Source organism: Adiantum capillus-veneris, chromosome 7 (assembly GCF_014529385.1).
Source record: "Adiantum capillus-veneris isolate H3 chromosome 7, ASM1452938v2, whole genome shotgun sequence".
Lineage (NCBI taxonomy): Eukaryota > Viridiplantae > Streptophyta > Polypodiopsida > Polypodiales > Pteridaceae > Adiantum > Adiantum capillus-veneris.
The window spans coordinates 167,387,058-167,408,095 of NC_140937.1; the positions used below are offsets into that span (position 1 = coordinate 167,387,058).

At 42.6% G+C, this 21,038-nt stretch overlaps 1 protein-coding gene across 1 annotated transcript; it reads right to left on the reverse strand.

The window, feature by feature from the left end:
- Window positions 1-2,050: 2,050 nt before the first annotated feature.
- LOC147455005 (uncharacterized) lies at window positions 2,051-3,498 on the reverse strand. The gene has a single exon (XM_086516860.1). The coding sequence runs from the start codon at window positions 3,104-3,106 to the stop codon at window positions 2,162-2,164; it is 945 nt and encodes a 314-aa protein (XP_086372986.1). The 5' UTR covers window positions 3,107-3,498; the 3' UTR covers window positions 2,051-2,161.
- Window positions 3,499-21,038: the final 17,540 nt, after the last annotated feature.

Consider the following 21,038-nt stretch of genomic DNA (forward strand, 5'->3'; position numbering starts at 1 on the left):
TGTTCCGTGCTTACACAAAGCACATAGAGGTGCATTATCATTATGTCAGAGGGAGTGTTTGTAAGAGATGTCAACTTGGCTTAAAAACAACCCAAGAATGTCTTTGCCCCGAGTAGGGTCTAGCACTTCCCTACACATGAGTGCCAGATCATGTTGGCTGCATCACTCCCAAGGGGAATTTGTTACCATATTATGGTAGTCCTGTGCAAACACACTTAAGACTATTTTTCGGCCTTGTGCCCCACTACTTGTGCTTTGCCCTCTCCCACAGTGCTTACTCACAGCTAGCACATAGTGCGTCCAAGCCATAAGAGAGAGAAAGGGGCTGGTTAGGACGCTTCAAAAGCCTATAGAGCGATGAGAGAGAGTCGTGGGCAATTTCAACTAGAAAAAGGATAGAGTAATTTCCACTCACCACTTGCCCCAAACTACTTCAACTTCTGCCTTTCACTCAAAATGCATCACTTCAAGATTCCAAATTTTAACGGTTTTTCTAAAAGCGTCCAAACATACTACTTTTTGAGTTGTGTGCTCTTGACCTTCTCCTCTATCTTCTCCATCTTCACATGCATTCCTGCAACTAAACTTTCAATGCGTTGGAAAAAAAGGTCTTGTGCTTTGTGAGGAGAGTGGAGAAACCTTGACAAAAAAAACCCTTCATGTGAGTGGTGAAATCTCTTAAAGAAAATAAGAATTTATGCTCTACTAGCTACACTTAACTCTTACTCCTCTTACATAACATTTTGTTCTCAATCGCATTGTCGACATGCTTTTTTTCATTCCACCCATACTCTCACAAAGCCAACAAGAAGAGATCCCCTACCACCTGTTGATCCCTTTGGTTTGCTTTTTCCCTTCTCAAATTGCCCAAGAAAAGCTCATATCATTTTTTAAATTTATCCGATTTGCTACAAATTTTTGTGCAATTGATGGTCCTTGGCCATTCACCTTTGCACTTTTTGACTCGCCTTAAACTGCTGTGTTTGTCCCCAATTGAGAGAAGGTGTAGCCCGAACCCATTGGAACCTGCAGATACAGAGAACTATGCTAAAGTATGTTTGGGAGAGAACCCCACTCAACACCTTGCACTCCCCGGGCTGCACCACACAATGAACATCAGAGAAATGGAGGCAGAGGAGGTGTCGTAGGGACATGCCTTCACCTTAAGATGGTGCACATGGAAAACGCGGCCACATCAAGTGCAGTTCGCACCAATATAAAACACTAATTCAGTAGTCATCCTTACAAAAGCATCTTTTCATTCCTATCATCAACTTAAATCAGGTATACATCAGATGATGTCCACCCAACCCTGATGCATGCGATACTGTGACCTTGATAAAACGGATGCTCTTAACTACCATATCAATTCTGCCAGCACAAGTAGCAAGTAAGCAAGCAGGTGACTACCATCTTTGTAGTTTGCTTGCAACAGGAAAATAAACAAGCAATCTAGGTAAAGAGATGCCAGTCGTTGAATTACAACTGCCACATGTTTTGTTGATGGACGCCTTTGATGTAAGCTCCAACAACGGATGGACAACAAAACAGTACAAGGCAAAGTCCATATGAATACATCAGACAAATGCATGGCTCCCTCACAGTGGATATGTTAAGGTACCCATTTCTTGAAAGTCATCACCAAAATGCACCGACATCATTTTTTTTAAAGGAAAAGCCTCACAAGCTTTGCCTATCCATAATACAAACTGAAAAAGCCTTGGAGAAAAGAAGAGAGAAACACAGCGACTTGGGAGTGGGAGAGAACAAACGAACAGGATCTCCGTCCATTCATAAACAAATTCAATTTTTCAGTAAAAAGTCTTTGTTCCGAGAGAATTTTCTCCTCATTTCAACAAATATATCCTACTAACGGACACCCTACGAACCCATGAAAATGCTGGTGAGTTTACTTAAGTGATTGCAGAAAAGGGAAGTGATGAAGCAGTGGTACACACTTCCCTGATTGCCAAAAAAATCATGGCACGTGATCATTCTGCCGACCATCACTCAGAAGGACACAAATTACAATGACAAATCGCAAGCCATATTGCAAATAGAAGCAGAGAGCAAGGCTTTGAACTTGTAAAAATACATTGAGTCACATGTGAGCATTGCATCAAAATACAAAGAAATGAATTCCTAAGCAACAAGACTACAATCAATCCTCAGAAGATTGATTCTTCTTACTTCTCTTGTTACTGAACAAAGCTTTGGTAAACAATTCAGCAATCTGTTTCTGGCAGTCAAGAACCATCTCCGTGCGCCTCAGCTCCATGTCTGCCCTAAAGCGCTCAGTCTCCCTCTGCATCTGGACCCTCATTTGTTCCATCCGTAGGAAGGCCTCACCAAGAGAACCAATTAGCGAGACTAGCTCTGAGAAAGGGGCAGAATCTGTGCTCTTGCCGTGACTGCTACTTGGCTTCTCTGAGCTGCGCAGGTTCCGATATTCATCCTTCATACTGAAAGACTTCGGGGTTTCGTACAATCCTCCATGCTTCCTGTTGAGTGAGGTATAGGAGCCATCATTATCATCGAACGAGGCACGCGACTGGTGGTGGTGATGATGATGATGAGAGCGCTTGCGGCCAGGGTAGACCTTGGGCGGGGGCTGGTCAGAGTCCTCTGCATCGTCGTCATCGGGGCTTTCATGATCTGGAAAATCCTTGCTGCTGCTAACCGCACATCTCTTCTGATAATCGAGATCTGGGAAAGGTAAGGCAGCACGCACCCCCACTACTGCTGCACCAGGTCCCCTCTCCATGAGGTCCATGCGATCAAAAAAGGGCCATTGGGATGCACCAGGGCCTTCCCGAAGGCAGATCTGGCGCTCTGCGCGATATCGGCGACGAAGCTTCTCGAGCTTGTGGCGGCACTGCACAGAGGACTTGTCACTGGCGTCGGGATGGCCAGCGCAGCGAGCAGCAAGAGATTCGGCGACCTCATCCCAGTGGCGGGTGCGGAGCTGGCCGCGCTTGAGGGCGTACCACTTCTCCTGGTAGGCGTCGATGAGATGAATGGTTTCGATGGGGGTCCAGGTTCCAGGGGGCTTCTTGGCAGAGAGCTCGGCAGGCTGGGGCTGGGGCTCTGCGTCGTCGGAAGCCATGGTGGGGGGGAGCAGGAGCAGGGGAGAACAGGGGAAGGGGAGGCGGTGGGCGGTTTAGATGACAGCGTGAAAGGGCAGGGGCAGGGGAAGAAGGGGTAGTGCCGGGCAGAAGAACAAGGCGCCGCCGCCGGCGCTGCGGTCCCCCCCTGTCCCCGCTGCTGCCTCCTGCCATTGGCCGCCGCTGCCCGCAACCACCGCCTGCGTTGCCAGCTGCCAGTCACATCCCCATCTCTCCTTCTCCCTTCGCCCCTTGCTGCCCACCGGCTACCGGCCTTCCTTCGCTTCGAGGACGGCCACCCCTTCACGAATGCCAGACGCTACCTAACTAAGGCTGGAGTCACACGCACATCTGACAACCTCCAAGTCCTTAAGGCTAGAATAGTCCTCGTACAAGAGGGCTCTCCAGCGAAAGCATGCCATGTCTCAGCACCATATCACATGAGGTCTTGAATGAAAGCTGGATGGTTGGGAAGTGACAGAAATTGCGGCCGCCCATGTCATCGAAGAAAATTAAATTCGGCCAAGATAAGTATATTCTGATGCTCTTGCTGATGTGGCATGGGGGTGAGCCGAGGGGGCTGACAAGGCAACTCGCACCAAGGTGGAGGCCCAAAGTAGAGGGGGAATGACGTCAACTATGCATTTCCAATTTTTTGGGGGCATGCCGTCTTGAGAAAACTAAGAAAAGAGGGCCGGCTTGAAGGCTTCATACAATCCTGCACTCCGCAAGGCAAGCATGCACACAATGGAATTGAGGACCAGGTTCTTGTTCTTTCATCTACTCCTCTATCTTTTTTTCGATTAGCATCGTGAAGCCTGCATATAGGCATGGGTTTATACTCGACAATTATTGTTTCCTTGATGCCTCCAACTATTAATGTCTCCGTCTTTTGTGTGTGACCAACATCACTACGCCTATGATGGAGATAAAAGAACATGAGCAAGCCTGCATGTAGGCATGGGCATAATTATGATCACCAACCTTGTGTTGTCTTGTTTCATAGGTACATCATACAAACATTGCAACGAGTCTCTCATTTAATGTATATCTGAGTTTTGCTACAACAACCGAGGGTGAATTAATTGATGATGGCCTCATTCCATACAACTTATTTTTGAAGATGACAATCCTGGTGCTAAGGAAGATATTTTTGGGGTCCCATTGCTTGATATTGAGGAATAGGAGATTCCTAGGATGCATTACAATAGACATCAAATACATTCTTCTTGTTTGATGAGAAGATGTACTCTTTAATGGTAAAGGATTTTCTTGGGACAATTACAATCTCATTTCCAATTCTCTACAATTGAAATCATCAAACTGAAACTTTTGTATCATAAAAGATTGGGTGCGCATTATACCCATTGCCCCTCAAGGAATGAAAGACACTTGGGAGTGGCTTCCACCATTGATGCAATCAAGATAGAATGGTGCTCTGACATGAGAAAGCATGGGATATCGAGAGTGCATCCATGTTGCATGGATGACATGTTTGATATTGCAGATTTGTAGTTGCCGGCATGTTGCTGTCAAAGGAAAGCTTTCACATGCAACATACATCTACACTTGATCATGTGATCTATCGATTCTTCATGATACCAAAAGAAGTGCCAATCCGCATAGAAGATACTTTGCCTTGCTCCAAAAGAAACTCATAGGCTAATTTGTACTGTTTGATGCATAATTCCCATGTGATTGATTTTATCTTGTATCTCCTTGCCTTGGTTTAGGAATGATTTGTAGAATGTGAATGGAGTGCAATGTTTGCGGAAGATGACCAGTTGCAAGACTTGAAGAAAGCACCATTAAGAACTCAACATCTTGTTCCATTTTGTATGCTTGATTGTTCATGTACATCTGTTGGCTCATAGGTCATCCTTGTCCAACCTTACAACCCAAAGGCAAATGATGAATGCAAGCGACCTTTTGTTATTCTCATTCAAGATAAGGGATGTTGGAAATTGCTCTTTGTTTCTCGCATTATGATGCGTGAGCAGTGGATAGCAAGTTCAAAATAATTGTTTTTGGCTTGCCACTCTATGTTGTAGTCCTATCAAATCAAAATAGGGTGGGGATTCCCATAAGGTTGATGCTATGCACGAATGATGTGGCAGAAATCAAGAAAAAGTGGCTTTGGAGCTAAACTACAAAATGGTCTTTCCAAAACTAGGTGAAATTTGGCCCATAGCTATTGTCATTGACAAGAACCAACACGACTTTGAAGCGATCCTGAGGGAGGTTAATGAAGATCCTCATTGTTGGAGAGCAGATGGTGCAGGCAACCTAGAACGAGTTGTATGCCATGTATTGCTATGGTGGTTTCATGTTAAAAAGGCATGGGTGGAGAAGTTATTACTGTATAATTATTGGCAAAATAAAGATATAGAACGAGCTTTGGAGTGAGATTTTTTTTTTTCCTTAGGCCACCCATGCACCACTAGTGCTGCTAATCTTGTCTACCAGAGTCACCACCAATGCCACCCATGATTCTTCTTTAGCCTCTCCTTCTCTTTTTTTCTTGGGCCACCTATGCACCATTAGTGCCACTAATCCTGGCCACCAATGCCACCCACGATTCTTCTCTACCCTCTCGAGTCTCCTCCTATTTTCCTCCTATGTTTCCCTATCCACCTCCACCTACCCTTTATCCTTCTCCCTAGACTTTGACTATTGCTTGTCTCTCTTGCCCTCTCCCTCCCCATGCCTACACACCTCTTTCACAAAACTTATACTACCACAAGTAGATATAGTCATAACTTCTTTGCATGACAAATCGACCCTCTAATAGCTCAAGACTACTACTGGGTCTAATGCATGACCCATTAATTAATTTCTTTGCAAGATTTTGTTAGACCTTAACGATCAAGCCCAATCTCTCTCTTGCATCAGGTGCACACGCACCGTCCCTGCTGCACCGCCAAACCCCCACCCTCGACAACCTCTTCCTCTTGCTGCCTCCCTCGCACTGCACTTCCCCTCCTTGCCCACCGCCGGCTACAATCCCTGCATCGGCTACAATCCGTCTTGCCTGACTGTGACCTGTCGTCTGCCACCTGGGCAATCCAGCTCCTCCTGAGCTCGGCTTGCATGCCACCTCCCACTTGCTGCTAGCTTGGAGCGCCACAGCTCCTGCGTCACCTTGTCTCCGTCCGCGACCTGCACACTGCAGCTCCTCCTCAGCTCGGCTTGCATGCCACCTCCTGCCCAATAGGTCCGAATCGCACTGCGTGCTCCTGCACCACGCTCGATTTCGCAGACACAGGCACACAGGATTGACGCAAGCGTTCACTCTCTCTCTCTCTCTCCCTCCCCGAAAAGATCTTCAAGGTGTCTTGGGATAGTTTCCTATGACGGTTAAAATTCTCTTCTTCTTCTCTCTCTCTCTCTCTCTCTCTCTCTCTCCACGTGCCCTCCACCCCTGTTTTCCCCCAAAGTCTCAAGAGCATCTACCTAGATTCCCTTTAACTCACCCATAAAAAGTTGTTTTGGGCACCTACTAACTACTTACTACTTGCTCCACTTTCAATTTTCAATACATAGTATCTTCCCAAGATACTTCAGCATCTCGAATTAGCTTCAAAAGCACCCTTAATCCCTAGGATTTAACCTCAGCACGTAGACACTAAAAAGACAAGCTTAACCACTAGGCTATTCGCCTTGGCTGCCCTTAGGGCTCCCTTAAGCACTAAAAAGAACAAATTACCTCCCCCCTTTCTCCTTTCGCTTTTTTTTCCCGGCCTTCCCTTTTCCTTTCTTCTCCCCTCCCTCGAAAACTAATTAATTAATGGTTTGCAAAAAACTCGTTTTGGCTACCTACTGGCTTATCTTACCAACACCTCATATTTATAGCAGGTCTATGTGAGACTGCCCTGCATTTTTCTCAATTTGTTATAATGCTTCCAAGTTTTTTAAGGCATTATTTTTTATGTTTTTAGAATATATTTTATCTAAACAATCCATTGTTACATTTGTTTTCAAACAAGGTGAGAATTCATGAAGGTCTACTAAAAGTCAAGGGGGTAAAGAGTTATTGAGAGTAGGTCTTAATGATTGTTTACACTTACATGCCATATTTGCTATGTTTCGATATGAAATTGTATTGTCCAAATAGACACATAATGACAAATGTCTTATATGTTAACGACGGGTCCACTTCCACTTCAACTTCAACAACTAGGTGAAAGGATCACATTGGCATTTTAAAACAAAACAAAATAAAAACAATAAAACAAAGAGACTCATTGACAAACTAAAGCAAAATAATATTCTAATGCTTTCGTAAGAAAAGGTAGGTCTAGTAAGCATGAAATATAATAAAACAATTTAATGAAATGGACTTAGGAGATCTTTAAATGAAAAAAATATTTCACAAAGCAAAATATTGCATTATCTCACATCATGGGATCAATTTTTTATAAATGCATTCCCTAATAACTTGTTATCCAAGGCTTTTTTTTAGTAGTTCAACTACATAATATTTTATTAGGATAGCAAATGTTTTAAAATATTAGTGTCACTTTCTTGTTTTCTCTCTCACAACGAAGCCTCTTATAATTAGATTTCTATCAATAACCTTCTTTATGCCATAGTGAACTTTCACCTTGTTAAATTAGCGGACCATCCTTTTTTTGGTATGTTAAAGGCCTTAGTATCCATAGCGGTGAAGGTCATTTAATTCTAGATGCTTGACACGTGTCCCTGAAAAGTTGAAGAGAAAAAAATCATTTCCTTTCAAATGCTATTTCCAAAGCTGTTTTCATTTTCTTTTGTATGCTGAAAAGACTTTGGAGAACAAAGATTAAAGAGTACTAATAGGAGTTTCATCCATGATGTGAAGTATTCATTGAATAATTTTTTTGGCCTTGAGAAGGCCATAGGAGAGTGCTGGAGAATTGGTGCACTTTTTGGATCGTTGATTAAGAATCACGGATTGACGACACATGTTAGGTGAGCTTGTTTTATAATGTGTATGGGTGTTTCCATCATTTCAACTTGGTCCCTTCTTTTAATGCTCAATTGACTTCTTTGTTTAATAAAGCTTATATTTTCTTTTTATAATGTAAATGGGTCTTTCTATCATTGGAATTTGGTCCCTTTATTAAATGCTCACTTGACTTTTTTTGTTTTTTCAGACTTTGTTTAGTTTATAAGTTTTAGAAAGGTTATATATATTTTTTATAATGTAAGTGTCTCTTTTCATCATTGTAACTTGGTCTCTTTATTTTTATTTTTATTTTTCAAAACTCACAATCATGAGTGATTATATTAGAGTGTCAAAGAGAAAATTACAGACCAACTTCAAGCTCATGCTGAGCCTTGAGGTACTGAAATTACATAAGATTCAAACCATTAACAAGAACGCTGCTAGGGGCTCGTCTGAATGGCACGGGTCATGCATGTGTCAAGCCATGATCAATTACATCCGTCAAAAGGGGAGCCACCCCATGCCAAGAGATGAGCTCATATGTTTACCTAAGCGAGCTAGTCATAACAGAGCCTAAGGCCTCGTTCCACTCATTTGAATTTTTTTTTTTCTAGATGGCGACTATCGCCTCCTCACTTTCTTGGATTAGCTTTATAAACTTAGCTATTTCCAATGTGCTCTCAAATATTCGATTGTTCCTTGCCTTCCAAACATGACAAAAATAGTAATACCTCATAATTTGTGTGACGATGTGTAACACGACTCTAAAACAAGTTCCCTCCCAAGAAAAAGTCATTCTTGCAGAATCCTATTTTTCGGGTTTTTTTGGACCCATTTGCAGATTTTTTAAGCTAGGTGACAAATTGTCGGGTACTCCTTGAAAAGGTGAGTGAGGTCTTTGCTAGTTGATCTGCATTGTGGACATCTATCCAGACCAATTCCCTAGTGAACACCTTCACCCCAATCGGCACGGCTCCCCAAAGAACCTTCCACACGAATACATTCATCTTATGCGGCCATGGTAGGTGCTAGATATTCCTCACAACTTACTCCCATCTTGACTCTAGCCAGTGCTTGCTCCACTGCTTATTAAGTAGAGAGAACCAAACCTTCAAATACATTAGCACACAGTACACTTCCTTGGTTAGAGGTTTAAGGAAGTGTTTGTTCTTAGGTCACTTCCAAGCTTTACACTTGAACTCGGATTCAAAGTCCAAAAAACACTTCTTGTTAACTCGTTTTAGAGCTCTGTTGATCAGTAACCTTTCTATCCCCATTCAAGTTATACTGGAGAGAGAGTTGATCCGCTCCTTTCCAATTACAACTTCTGTAATCCAGAGTTGACCAAGATGTTTGATACCTTTGTTATTAATTTTCCTAGCAACATCTCTCCAAAAAGGGGCTAGCATGATGCTTTCAGCCTTGGAGAGCAAAGGGGACCAGTGAGTTATGAAATTATAAAATTACCTAAACAACTCTCCCCATTCCAAGGACTCTGTTGCCCTGTTGCATTTTTGAGCGAGTTCGCATGTCATACCCCTAAGTCTAAGGACGCCGTCCTTCGATTAGGGACCATCCTAAAATATAAAAAGATTTTGAAGTAAAGAAAGTCTCTTCTCTTAATCAGATTTTTAAAGTCACATCAAAAGGCCATCACCCTTGTGATAGAAATGGTTTAAAAAATTTGGTATTTAATTTGTGTCTCAAAGTTTTAATGTTGTAATTTTTGGCACACTAAAGTTTAGGCTTTAGTACCCATATGGTGAAATTGTTTAATTTTCATTGTTATATAAGTGTCCCCAAGGGGGTTCAAAGTCTTGTGAAATTAAATAAATCATGGTCGTTTGAATGCATTTTTCAAAAGTTGCATTCACTTTTTTAATTAGACCTCTAATTAACAAGGTGAGGAGGCACGAAGACCCGATAAATTAATGGGAGATGATGGAGAGTAAGTTTAAAAATCTACCAACAATCACGTTGAATTTTTATTATGTTTTACTATAAAATTGTATTATCTATTATACAACTATAGTCACATATGGTTTGTATATTCAAAGGGCTCCACTTAAATGATGTGAAAGATGCACATTGCACATCAACATTTTAGTGAAATAAATATTTATGAAGTCCTTAAATCAAAAGACCCTTTATCAATACTTTACAGCATGGATCATGGGAGTTTGGCATGGGTCATGGGATCAAACTCCTATGAATACACTTTTTAATTCAATAAGGTGAATGCAAATTTAGAAAATAGAATTTGAAAGCCTCCTTGGGGACACTTGTCAAGCAATGAAAATTGAACAAACTTCACCCATAGTGCACTAAGCCCTTTAGCAAGCCAAAATGCAGTTAGCTATGCAAGCTAAGCTTACGCTTGTGTTTCATTTAGTGGGAGAGTCCCAAATAGGTGCGATTTGATTCAATTGCTTCAGGGACCGCAAATTTTGGGGCATGGAGGAGCAGTTAAAAATATTTCTTTCCTGCCAAGGGTTTTCGTTCGGTTAGATTCAAAGAGGCCTCTGACGTGTCAAAGATACTTGATAAAGGACGCCGTGTATTCAATAGGACTACTTTCTGTGTGGTTCCATGAGCCCAATGTTTGACTCGATAGAATCCTTTGAAGAGATTCATCCAGTTTGGGTTGAGTTTACGGGGTTGCCTAGCTGGCTCTAGGATAACATCAAGATGCTTGCTAGTCACTTGGGGACCGACTCATGGAAGCGATTTAGTAAAAAAATCCAATGTGCAATCAAGAGAGTGGGTCCAATGCTAAAAAGGAGTAACAACCACATAATATTAGTCAGCAAATATAGGTTTGAAGACCTAGGTTACAAGAAAATGCAAGGAAAGGCCTCGGATTAGGAGCACACTGAATGACTGAAGATCAAGCAGACCTTGCACGAAAAGGAAATGGAGTAAACAAATCTCCTTAGGCTTCAAGCCAAGGAAAGTCACATCAAAACTGAGGATGTCAACAAAAACACCCTACTCAGAGCGATCAAGGTAAGAAAGCAACATGCAACCATCTCCTCCTTGATCAATCAACAAGGAGCCCATATCAACAACCCTGATCAGATAGGCAAAGTGCTGCTAGATCACCTCAGTCAAATCACCAAAAAGGAAGATTCCCCCTTTCCCATTATGAAAGAAGCCAGATCAAAGATTTTCTCAATCACCCCAACTTTAGTAGACCCTGACCGAGCTAACTATTTGAAAAGGCCCTTTATCGTGGATGAATGTTGGTGGAGGACTCTTGAAAAACTAGGTGAAGAGAAGTCGCCAAGGTGGGATGGCATCACGGTCCAATTTTGTCAAGAATTTTGGGAGGTTCTTTCTTGCATATGGTTAACAGATCCTTTTCAAAAGGTAAGCTCGAATCAGGGGTGAAGAAAGGATTGCTTGCTCTCAACTCAAACATTAGATACCAATTACAATGATGATTGTGGTGTACAAGGAGTTGGATAAAGTCATTGTTGAACGAATGTCCCTAGTGTTGGCTAATGCTGTCTCCTCATCAGCATGGATTTATTAAAGGAAGACCAATATACGACAACATCTTGGTGGCCATGATTGGTATGGAATATGCCAGGTTCAAGAAACAAGAATTTGTCCTACCCCAATTGGATCTTGATAAGGCATATGATAGGATAACCTAGTCTTTTGTGCAAGAAATGCTATGGACTTTGGGGTTTGGTCCACAAATTTGTCAAGCTTTTAGTACTCGTGGTGAAGGGATCTCTTCACAACTCCTATTCAACTCAAGATTAGTTGGCTGCTTTGAAGTCAAGAGATCCATTTGTTAAGGATGCCCCTTAGGTCCTCTTTGATTTGTTGCCTGCACCCACCCTCTTATTGCGATGTTGAAAGAAGCGAAAACAAGAGGACAGATTCAAGGGCTGCAAATCTAGGATGGCAAATAATTTATTGTGAAAATGTTTGTAGATGACTCGCTACTCTTTCTCCAAGCATATGAAAACAATGTTAGGCACGCCTTGAAGATTGTCTAGGTGTTTGCCACAGTGTCAGGGTCTCAATGCAACATAGAAAAATCAAGGCTTATTTCTTTGATAGAAGGTGATAACTTAATGGTGTAGGTTGGGTTGGGGAGGTTGTAAGAGAGGCAACATCTTTTGCCACCTTGGGGTGTCCATAGGGGAAGGAATTACTCACAATACTACCTTTGTTGGGGCTCATGAAAAAAAAAATGAAGCGCTAGAAATTCATCTTGATTCCCTTCCACTGCAGAGCTACAATAATTAATACCTTCTTCATACTATATATAACCTACACGTCGCCACTCCTACAATTATCTTGAAAAAATTGGAGTTCCTTCTTTAACCCAATTAAGGAATTCTTATGGAGAAATAAGCTGACTGTTGGTAGACCCTAGCAATGGGGTAAATGGGTGGCTATTGCCAAACCAAAAGCTCAAGGTGGATTGGGCATACTTGACTCTGTCACTCATGACCTAGCTTTATGTGCTAAATTTTTTTGCACCCTCACCAATTGTGATGAGAGTTGGGCTGCCATGGCAAGGGAAATGGCAATGGAAGCCTGCATGAAATCTAGAGCTAATTTATGGTCCAATCTCAGTCTACAAAACAAACTTCTTCCCCCCTCTAGAGTGAAGGCTCAAGTAGGTGGTTCTATTGGAAATTTTACTGAAGAATGTTGTAAAGCCACCATGGCACTCGAGTAGAAAGAGGAGATTAGATACTAGAAAGGGACGGCTAGGCACTGGTCTCCATGGGACCCCATTGTGGAAGATTTGAGGCTTGATATAGCCATTTGCTAGAAATTGTCAAGAATTTGAACGGCAAGGGCCTTGACACCTTGGATTCTCTATGGAATGGTCAGAAAGGGAATTGGCAAACCTTGGCGCATCTGAAGATTTGTTGTAACCTCTGGCTCCAGGAGGAATTCCTCGTCAGAATGCTACTAGAAAAGGTACCCTTCCTCCCCACTCCACATCACTTCATTGAAAAGCTTGGAAGTGTCTTGCAAAGAGATTACTTAGCTCTCCCAAGACTAAGACTATCTACAAAAATCTATGCTCTGTGAAGGAGTGGATCGATCACCTCAACAAGACTTGCTCCAAAAAAAGTGGACTGCAAGCAAATGGGTCAAGTTCTTGGGAACATTTAGAGGGCAAGTGTGAAGAAAGGGACATAGTCTTTGTTTGAAGAGCTCTATTTGGCTTCGTCTCGAGCGAAGACAAAGCCAAAGTTAGAAATCTTGCCGAAGGTACCTACGTCAGATGCAAGCACCCGAATGAATCGCTTTCGCACTTGTTATGGGGATGTTAAAAAATTAGCGATTTCACGAGCGCAATCTGCAGGAGGGTGCACACACATCTGGGAACTCCCTTCTTTAGGCCCGACCTTGCTACGGGCTCCAGGTCCATTGATGATTTGGATCTTGTTACCATATACATGTGGTAGTGATGTGTGTATACACACTAAGACTGCTGGGGCATTTTTTCCCTCTTTAGGAGGTTTTTTCCCTCGTGCATTGTATATACGCCCATCACTCTAGGGCTATCTATCTTTCCATTGCACACTAAGTAACATACTCTCAATTGTGTGCCTTGAGATTCCTTCATCTTATCCAATCTATGTGCGTTTCTCTGCAACACTAATTACAACAACTTGGTATCAGAGCAGGTTGCGTCCTCTCGGGCTTAGTCGCCACAACAGCTCCAGCACACACCTGCTCACTTTCTTCAATTTTTATGAGCTTTGGCAAGCGTTCACAAGTCGAAAAAAATTACGGGATAGCTCACAGAGCTGAGTCTGCTCAGATATCTGATTCGGGCTCATCTCGACCTCCGTTTCCACTACAGCTAGGTGACAGGCCTGCACAAGTAATTTTGTCCTTTTGTGCAAAATTTTTGTCAGCGCCAATTACTGCATAACAGGTCCCATACAGTTTGCTGGCGGGTTGTGCTATATAGCACGTGCTGGTCTCACTTAGTTTCTCCTCATTTGGGGTAATTTTCGCATCAAGTGCAAGCATTTTCCATGGCTGACAACAACACAGATGTGTTCAAGATGTTTGCTACTAAGGACAGTTTGGATGGGGACAATTACCCTATGTGGGCTTACATGTTCTTGTGTCAAAGGGCGTCTGGAGTGTAACATTTAATGGCCTAAAATCTTTTGTGTAGCGGAATTTAGCATGAACATAGTGGGCATTTCATTAGAGTTGATTCCTAATGAGAATTACAAGAGTGCTTGGGTGGAGAGAGCAACAAAAAGCATAACACCTAGTTAGATAGCATCGACAATACTTTCAAAAGAGAGAGCAATTAAGCTATTGACAACAGTTGAGGACCGGATTTGCATGGAGCCGGTCCCCCCTCCAAAAGGCTTTGTATTATGGTTTCTCCCATCAAGAGAGACATTGTACAATACAATTCTTTGTGTTCCTTCAAGACTAGCTAGTGCAATGAAGATGGAAGCTTCATACACCAAGCAAAACACTTAATCAAACACAACTTGAATTATCCCCGTTCTCAGACCCAAGACCTCACACACCTTCGAAAATGGTGAGAGCTAGCAGGGTATGAGAGTAGATTGAGAGGAAAAAGAAGTATCTTACGAGAAAGAAGTACATCTCCTCACATAATCACTCATATTAGCATAGCTTAGCTTAGTAATTAGCTTGGTAGAGAAGATGAGCATGCATTGAAGCTTGGCTCTTGATTGGATTTGCATCCACATGCCAAGAGAGTGTTGATGTAGGCTTCTATCTCACAAGCTTGGAGTAGGTGATGAGCTCTCCATTAAAGCTTGGGAGGAGATAGAGTATTTTCCCTTCACACATGGTCAAGTGTGAGAGTGTGTGTGTCAATGCCAAGCAAAAATCAGCCCCCCCCCTCTCTTGGGCGAGCCCTAGCTGCTAAATAAGTCTGGCTTTTGCCTCATTGGACCTCCCCAGGTCAAGCCAATAGGGATTAAGCAGCATAAGTGATAGCCTTCTGACATGTGTCCCCCTTTCCCCTTTTGTGAGAGCTTTAGGTAATTAAATAATTAAACTAAACTCTCATTGGACCCCTTTGCCTCCTGGCCAATAGGAATCATGCAAGCCATGGGGCTCCTGAATGCTCATTGGACCCCTTGGGAGACTGCCCAATAGTCTTCTAGGACACTTAATTCTTATTGGTTTCTTTTATTAAATGTTTTTAAATTAATTAAACTAGATTTACTCTAGCTTAATTCTCATTGGTCCACTTCAAGGGTCTTCCAATAGGAATTGGGCACACCTTGTGGGCATCTGGCCTAGGGAGCTGACATGTGTCCCTCATTCCCTTTGTGTAAAGGGAGCCTGTGTGTGTGTGTGTGTGGCTTTCTCTCTCATCCCCTAGCTTTGGGGCTCGCCCCCTCCCATGTAGGGATATGCAAAGACTTTTAGGGCACACACTAAGCATCCAATTTTTCCTAGGGTTGACCTTTGGACACAACCTTTGAATTTTGGAACCTTAGCATTTTGGAAGTCTTAATGGGCTGAACCTTAGGGTCTTTTTGGCCCATTGTTTCACATGGCTCTTTTGCAGATGGCCCCCCCTTTGGATCCCTATTTTCCCTCCTTTGGATCCCTACTGTGGCCGGTCTGCTAACTTAACCAATATTCTAGCTTTTTCTCCCTTGGCACTTCCCCACATTAAATGATCAGTTTAATATGAGAAAATCATTTAGGAGAATTAGATATTGATTATTATGACATTACCTCTCTCTTGAAATCATAGTCGTCCTCGACTATGGTGTAGAGAAGATAAAGCATATGCATGAGTCCTTTTCTTAGCGGGTAGAGGATCCCTATGTTACCCTACGACATCATTCCATAATGGATGACTAGTCCATTTGGCGCTTGAGAGCCTGAGGCTGCCGCAAGCATGTCTGCACATTAGTCCTATCAGTCTTCCATAGTAGAGTGACAAGCTCTACTTGGTGTTTGGGAGACGTCGTTTCCGCAAACTTGATCTAAGCATGCATACTACTTCATTTTTGTGCACAAATAAAGAAAAAGGGAGTCTTATAAGACAAAATTTTTTGTTCATTTTTAACATTTTGTACATTTGCTTACTCTTGGGAAGCATTGTAAGCATTGACAAGGTTTAGGTTATCCTTTAATTGTATGCCTTGCATCCATCTAGCATCTTCAAAAGGATAATTCTTAAACTTAATAAGATATCGTCGGATAGTCTTACCGCCTCTTAATACCTTGTCTTCATGTCGGAGAATGGACTCGGGCTGCAGTACCTCCTCGTGGTCCTCGATCTCCGGTGGGTCTTCAATAGTTGGTTCTTGAGGTGGCTCTCCCTTGTAAGGCTTTAAGAGGCTCACATGAAAAGCATTGTGTATGAGCCAATGATTGGGCAACTTAAGTTGATAGGCCATCTCATTGATTGGCCTAAGAATCTGGAAGGGACCATAGTACCTTTTTGCTAGTTTAGCATAGTACTTTTGGTGGCCCGTAGGATTCTTGCCCGTAGTGTGCCTTAATCGAGCCTTGGGAAACTTTAACAAGACCCAATCGTTTTCTTTAAAGGCTTGGGCTCTTCTGTGCTTGTCAGCAGCAGCCTTTTGCCTTTGCTGTGAGATAGAGATAGCATCCTTAATCTTTTGGAAAGATTCTTGTAGGTCTCGGCTATACTCATCTGCAGCGAAGATCTTCCCATGTACTTTAAGTAGCAAGGGACTTTTTGATCTTCCCTCAATTACCTCGAAAGGTGCTTTTCCTGTAGAAGTATGTACAGTGTTATTGTAAGCATACTCTACTAAGGGTAAGTACTTCTCCCATTGGGATCTTTGATCTACTTCCGTTACATAGGCTTTTAGTAGATCAAGAATGGTTAGGTTAGCTATTTCACTTTGGCCATCAGTTTGTGGATGATAGGCCGAAGAGAAGTTTAGCCTTGTTCCTAAATTCTCAAAGAGACCCTTCCAGAAATTACTGGTCATTCTAGGATCTCTATCCGACACTATGGACATTGGCAAGCCATGGTACTTGAAAATTTGTGAAATGAAGAGGGTTGCCATTTGATGGGCTTTGATAGTCTTTTTGACAGGTATAAAATGAGCTTGTTTACTGAACCTGTCTACTATCGTCCATATTCCCGTATTCCCATGGATAGACTTAGGCAATCCAAAGATAAAATCCATGGATATGCTCTCCCACGGTGAATTAGGGATTGGCAAGGGTTGAAGCAATCCAAGTTGCTTCCCTCTATCAAATTTTGTCTTTTGACATACCACACATTTGGAAACATACTCATGTATGTTCACTTTCATGGTAGGCCAATAGAAATATGTTTCAATTCCCTTTAGGGTAGACTGAATCCCTCTATGCCCCGCATATGGGGGAGCATGAGATTCATACATTACTTTCTCACGTAGTGAGTTAGTAACGCATAGTCTATTACCATAGAGAAGATAACCATCTTGTAAAGTAAATGGTTCTTCTTTCTTCCCTAATGCAAGGGCTGAAATCACATCTCTAAAATCGGGATCAATAGCATACTCATCTATCATTAAAGATAGATCATTGTGAGTTGCTATGGAAACCGCATTCACTCTCGGTCGTCTTGAGAGTGCATCGGCTACTTGATTATGCTTGCCAGCAATGTGAGCAATATGAAAATGAAATTGCGAAAGGAAATTTGCCCACCTCATTTGTTTGTCGAAGAGCTTGGTCTGCGTCATGAAGTACTTAAGACTTTGGTGATCCGTTCGTAGAATGAAAGGAGTCCCCAATAAATAGTGCTTCCATGAGTCTAAGGCATGTAGAACTGCAAGGAGTTCTTTTTCGTATATGCCTAGAGCTTGCTCAACAGGGTCGAGCCTTCGACTCTCATAGCCTATGGCGTGCCCTTCTTGGAGCAGAACAGCCCCAAGGCAATCACCACAAGCATCACATTGGACCTCAAATGGTTTTGAGAGATCCGGTAGTGTAAGCACAGGTTGAGAGATAAGCTTTTCTTTAAGCTTTTCGAAAGCATTGTTCTCCTTAGCAGACCACGTATACCTAACATTTTTCTTTGTTAGGTCATGTAATGGTCCCGCAATTTGTGAGAACTTTTCTATGAAGCGTCTATAGTATGCACACATACCTATAAAGCTTCTTAGTTCATGAAGATTCCTTGGTTTAGGCCATCCTTTTATTACCTCTAACTTGGATGGATCCATTTGGATTCCATCTTGAGAGATAATGTGACCTAAATATTGAATCTCTTGCAAGAAAAATTCACTTTTCTTTCGATTAACATAAAGTTTGTTCTCTCTTAAAACTTGAAATATTACCTGGAGGTGTTGCTTGTGTTCCTCCAATGAATTAGAGTAGATGATAATATCATCAAAGAACACTCCAGTGAAGGTTCGATGAGGCCTGAACAGCTTCTCCATCAAGCGGTTGAATGTGGCTGGTGCATTAGTCAAGCCAAAAGGCATGACAATGTATTCGTAAAGACCAAATGTAGTACGAAATGCGGTCCTTACAATGTCTTGATCAACTATCCTTATTTGATGATAGCCACTTTTTAGGTCAATCCTACTGAAGTAGGTCGATCCTTGTAGCTTATCAAATAGGTCTTCTACCCGTGGAACGGGAAACCTATTCTTGATAGTGATCCTATTTAGTGCTCTATAGTCGACACACATACGATATGTGCCGTCTTTCTTTTGCACTAATAGCACAGGTGAGCAAAATGGAGATGAGCTAGGCCTAACCATGCCCTTCTCAATTAACTCATGCACTTGCCGCATAATCTCCTCTTGTTGAGCTTGAGAAACTCTATAAGGAGGTTTGTTAGGCGGTGAACTTCCTGGAAGAAGTTCAATTGCATGGTCGTCATTACCTCGTTTAGGAGGTAGCTCACAAGGGATGTCGTCAATAAAGACATCTTGAAACCCCTTGAGAAAATTGGATAACTCTAATTCCTTTTGGTTGCTTTTATTTTCTTTTGCTAAAGCATTAGGTTCATTTTGAGAATCTTTAACAAAAATCATGTACACGGAAATAGAGCTCTTTATTGACTTGTTGAAAGCTGGTGTATGTACAATGGGGATGGTGTTACCCATCTCCCTAGCATCTATATACATGTCCTTTTCCCTGAACTTAAAGGAGATTCTCCTTTCAGGAAATTTAACATGGGCAGCCAGACGGTCAAACCATGGTGCCCCTAGGATTACATCCTCATGCTTGAGAGGAGAGATAAAGAAGTCGTCTTTGTCCACATAGCCTTGGACATGAAGCCTCAATTTCCCGATTAAGGGAGTGACTGAAGCTTCTTGCCCCTTGAAGGCACTGTCTGCGGGTAGGATATCTCCCATCTCGTAGGATTGTATGCCTAGCTTGGTGGCTAACTCCATAGATATGAAATTGTGAGTAGAACCAGGGTCAAAGAGAATAAAAGCATCATGTTCTCTTACCTTTCCCCAAGCATGGCATAGAGGAGATCCTTTGTGGTGAGTTTGGTGAATCTCCTCCTCTTGGATTTCAACCAAAGAAGCTCTAGGAGGATCTTGGCGGTTGTTCTTTTGGGGACAAGCGCGGTACGCATGCCCTTGTTCGCCGCACTTGAAACACCGGTTATCTTTACGATAACGCTCAAGCTCTTCAGGAGAGAGTTTATTCTTTCCTTTGTAAACTCCCTTCTCTTTAGCTTTGTTGGAATTGCCCTTAGGAGACTTTTGGACATTGTCCTTCCCCTTAGGCTCATTGGAACCCTTGTTTTCCGGGGGCTTATTATTTCTTTTACCCCCCGTTTGGAAATTGATTCGCGAGGCCACCATAGTATGGTGTATTACCGCCGATATGGTACGTGGCCTTTGGGAGTTGACATACTCCGCCATTTCTTCGGTTAAGCCCGCACAAAATTGTTGCTTTTGCTCTCCAAAATCCAACTTTTTGAAGACAGTGGCTTTGAGTTGTAGGTCCCAAAACTTGTCTACATATTTGTGGATGGATTCATTGGGAGAGATCTTTAAGCTTCGCCATTCGGTGAGTACTTTGTCTTTGGCATCGGTGGCCAAAAACTGCTTCATAATGGAAGCTCTTAAAGCCTTCCATGTTCGTGGAGCTTCACCGTTGGCTCGTAGGCTAGACCACCATTGTCTGGCGGACTTTTGAAAGTGCATAGCTACATGGCGTAGCTTAGAGGACTCCGTGAAGCCCTCATCTCCAAAAGCCGCATCGAATTGCTGGATAAAGGCCAAAACTTTGTCTGTAGCACCGAAGGTGCCATCATAGGTAAGGAAAGAGATGCTCTTCCCTCCCTCTTTGAATTTCTTCAGCTTGGACGACCTCTTCCATGCGGCATAGGATTTCCTATGGCCTCTTCTTTTTGATGGTTCAAAAGTTGCACCATCACTTTCTTCAGAAGGTGAAGAATTTGAAGAAGGTGGAGAAGAGGGTGACCTCTTTCTCGCCTTTTTCTTGTCTTGATCTTTGTCGTCTTCACCATAGCTTTCATAAGAGGAAGAGGATGAAGAAGATGGAGAAGAGGGTGTCCTCTTTCTCGCCTTTTTCTTCTCTTGCTTTTTATCATCCCTCTTTGAATTATGGCGTGGAGAAGAGTGTGATGGTCTTCTCCGCTTTGGTGGTGATGGAGAGCGTTTAGCCCGCCATCTTCGTGGAGCCATCTCCGCCGAGGTGGCGGGAGACTCGCTTCTTTCTCGTTCCTTCGGTGGAGGCTCTTGAGTTCTCCTTTGGGAAGGAGATGCATCATCAAGAAGTAAGTTCTTGAGCCCTTCATATGGATTCTCTTCTTCTTCCCGAATCGGAGAGAGACCTCTTTTGGTAGTCTCACAAGGAGGCTTCCTAGGTGTTCTCTCGTCATGGTGATGAGCTTGGAGAATCCCGTGAGCACGGAGCTGCCGTTGCACTTCACTTTGGAGAGATGGATTGCCCATGGCTTGTTGAAGCCTAGAAACAAGATAGTTAACAAGCATTGAAGCATCATTAGTAGCTTGCTCATGAGCAAAATCAAAGTTATCAACATTAAT

What these genes read in the sequence shown, in the direction of transcription:
- LOC147455005 (XM_086516860.1), bottom strand. Translation starts at nt 3,106, where the DNA reads ATGGCTTCCGACGACGCAGAGCCCCAGCCCCAGCCTGCCGAGCTCTCT.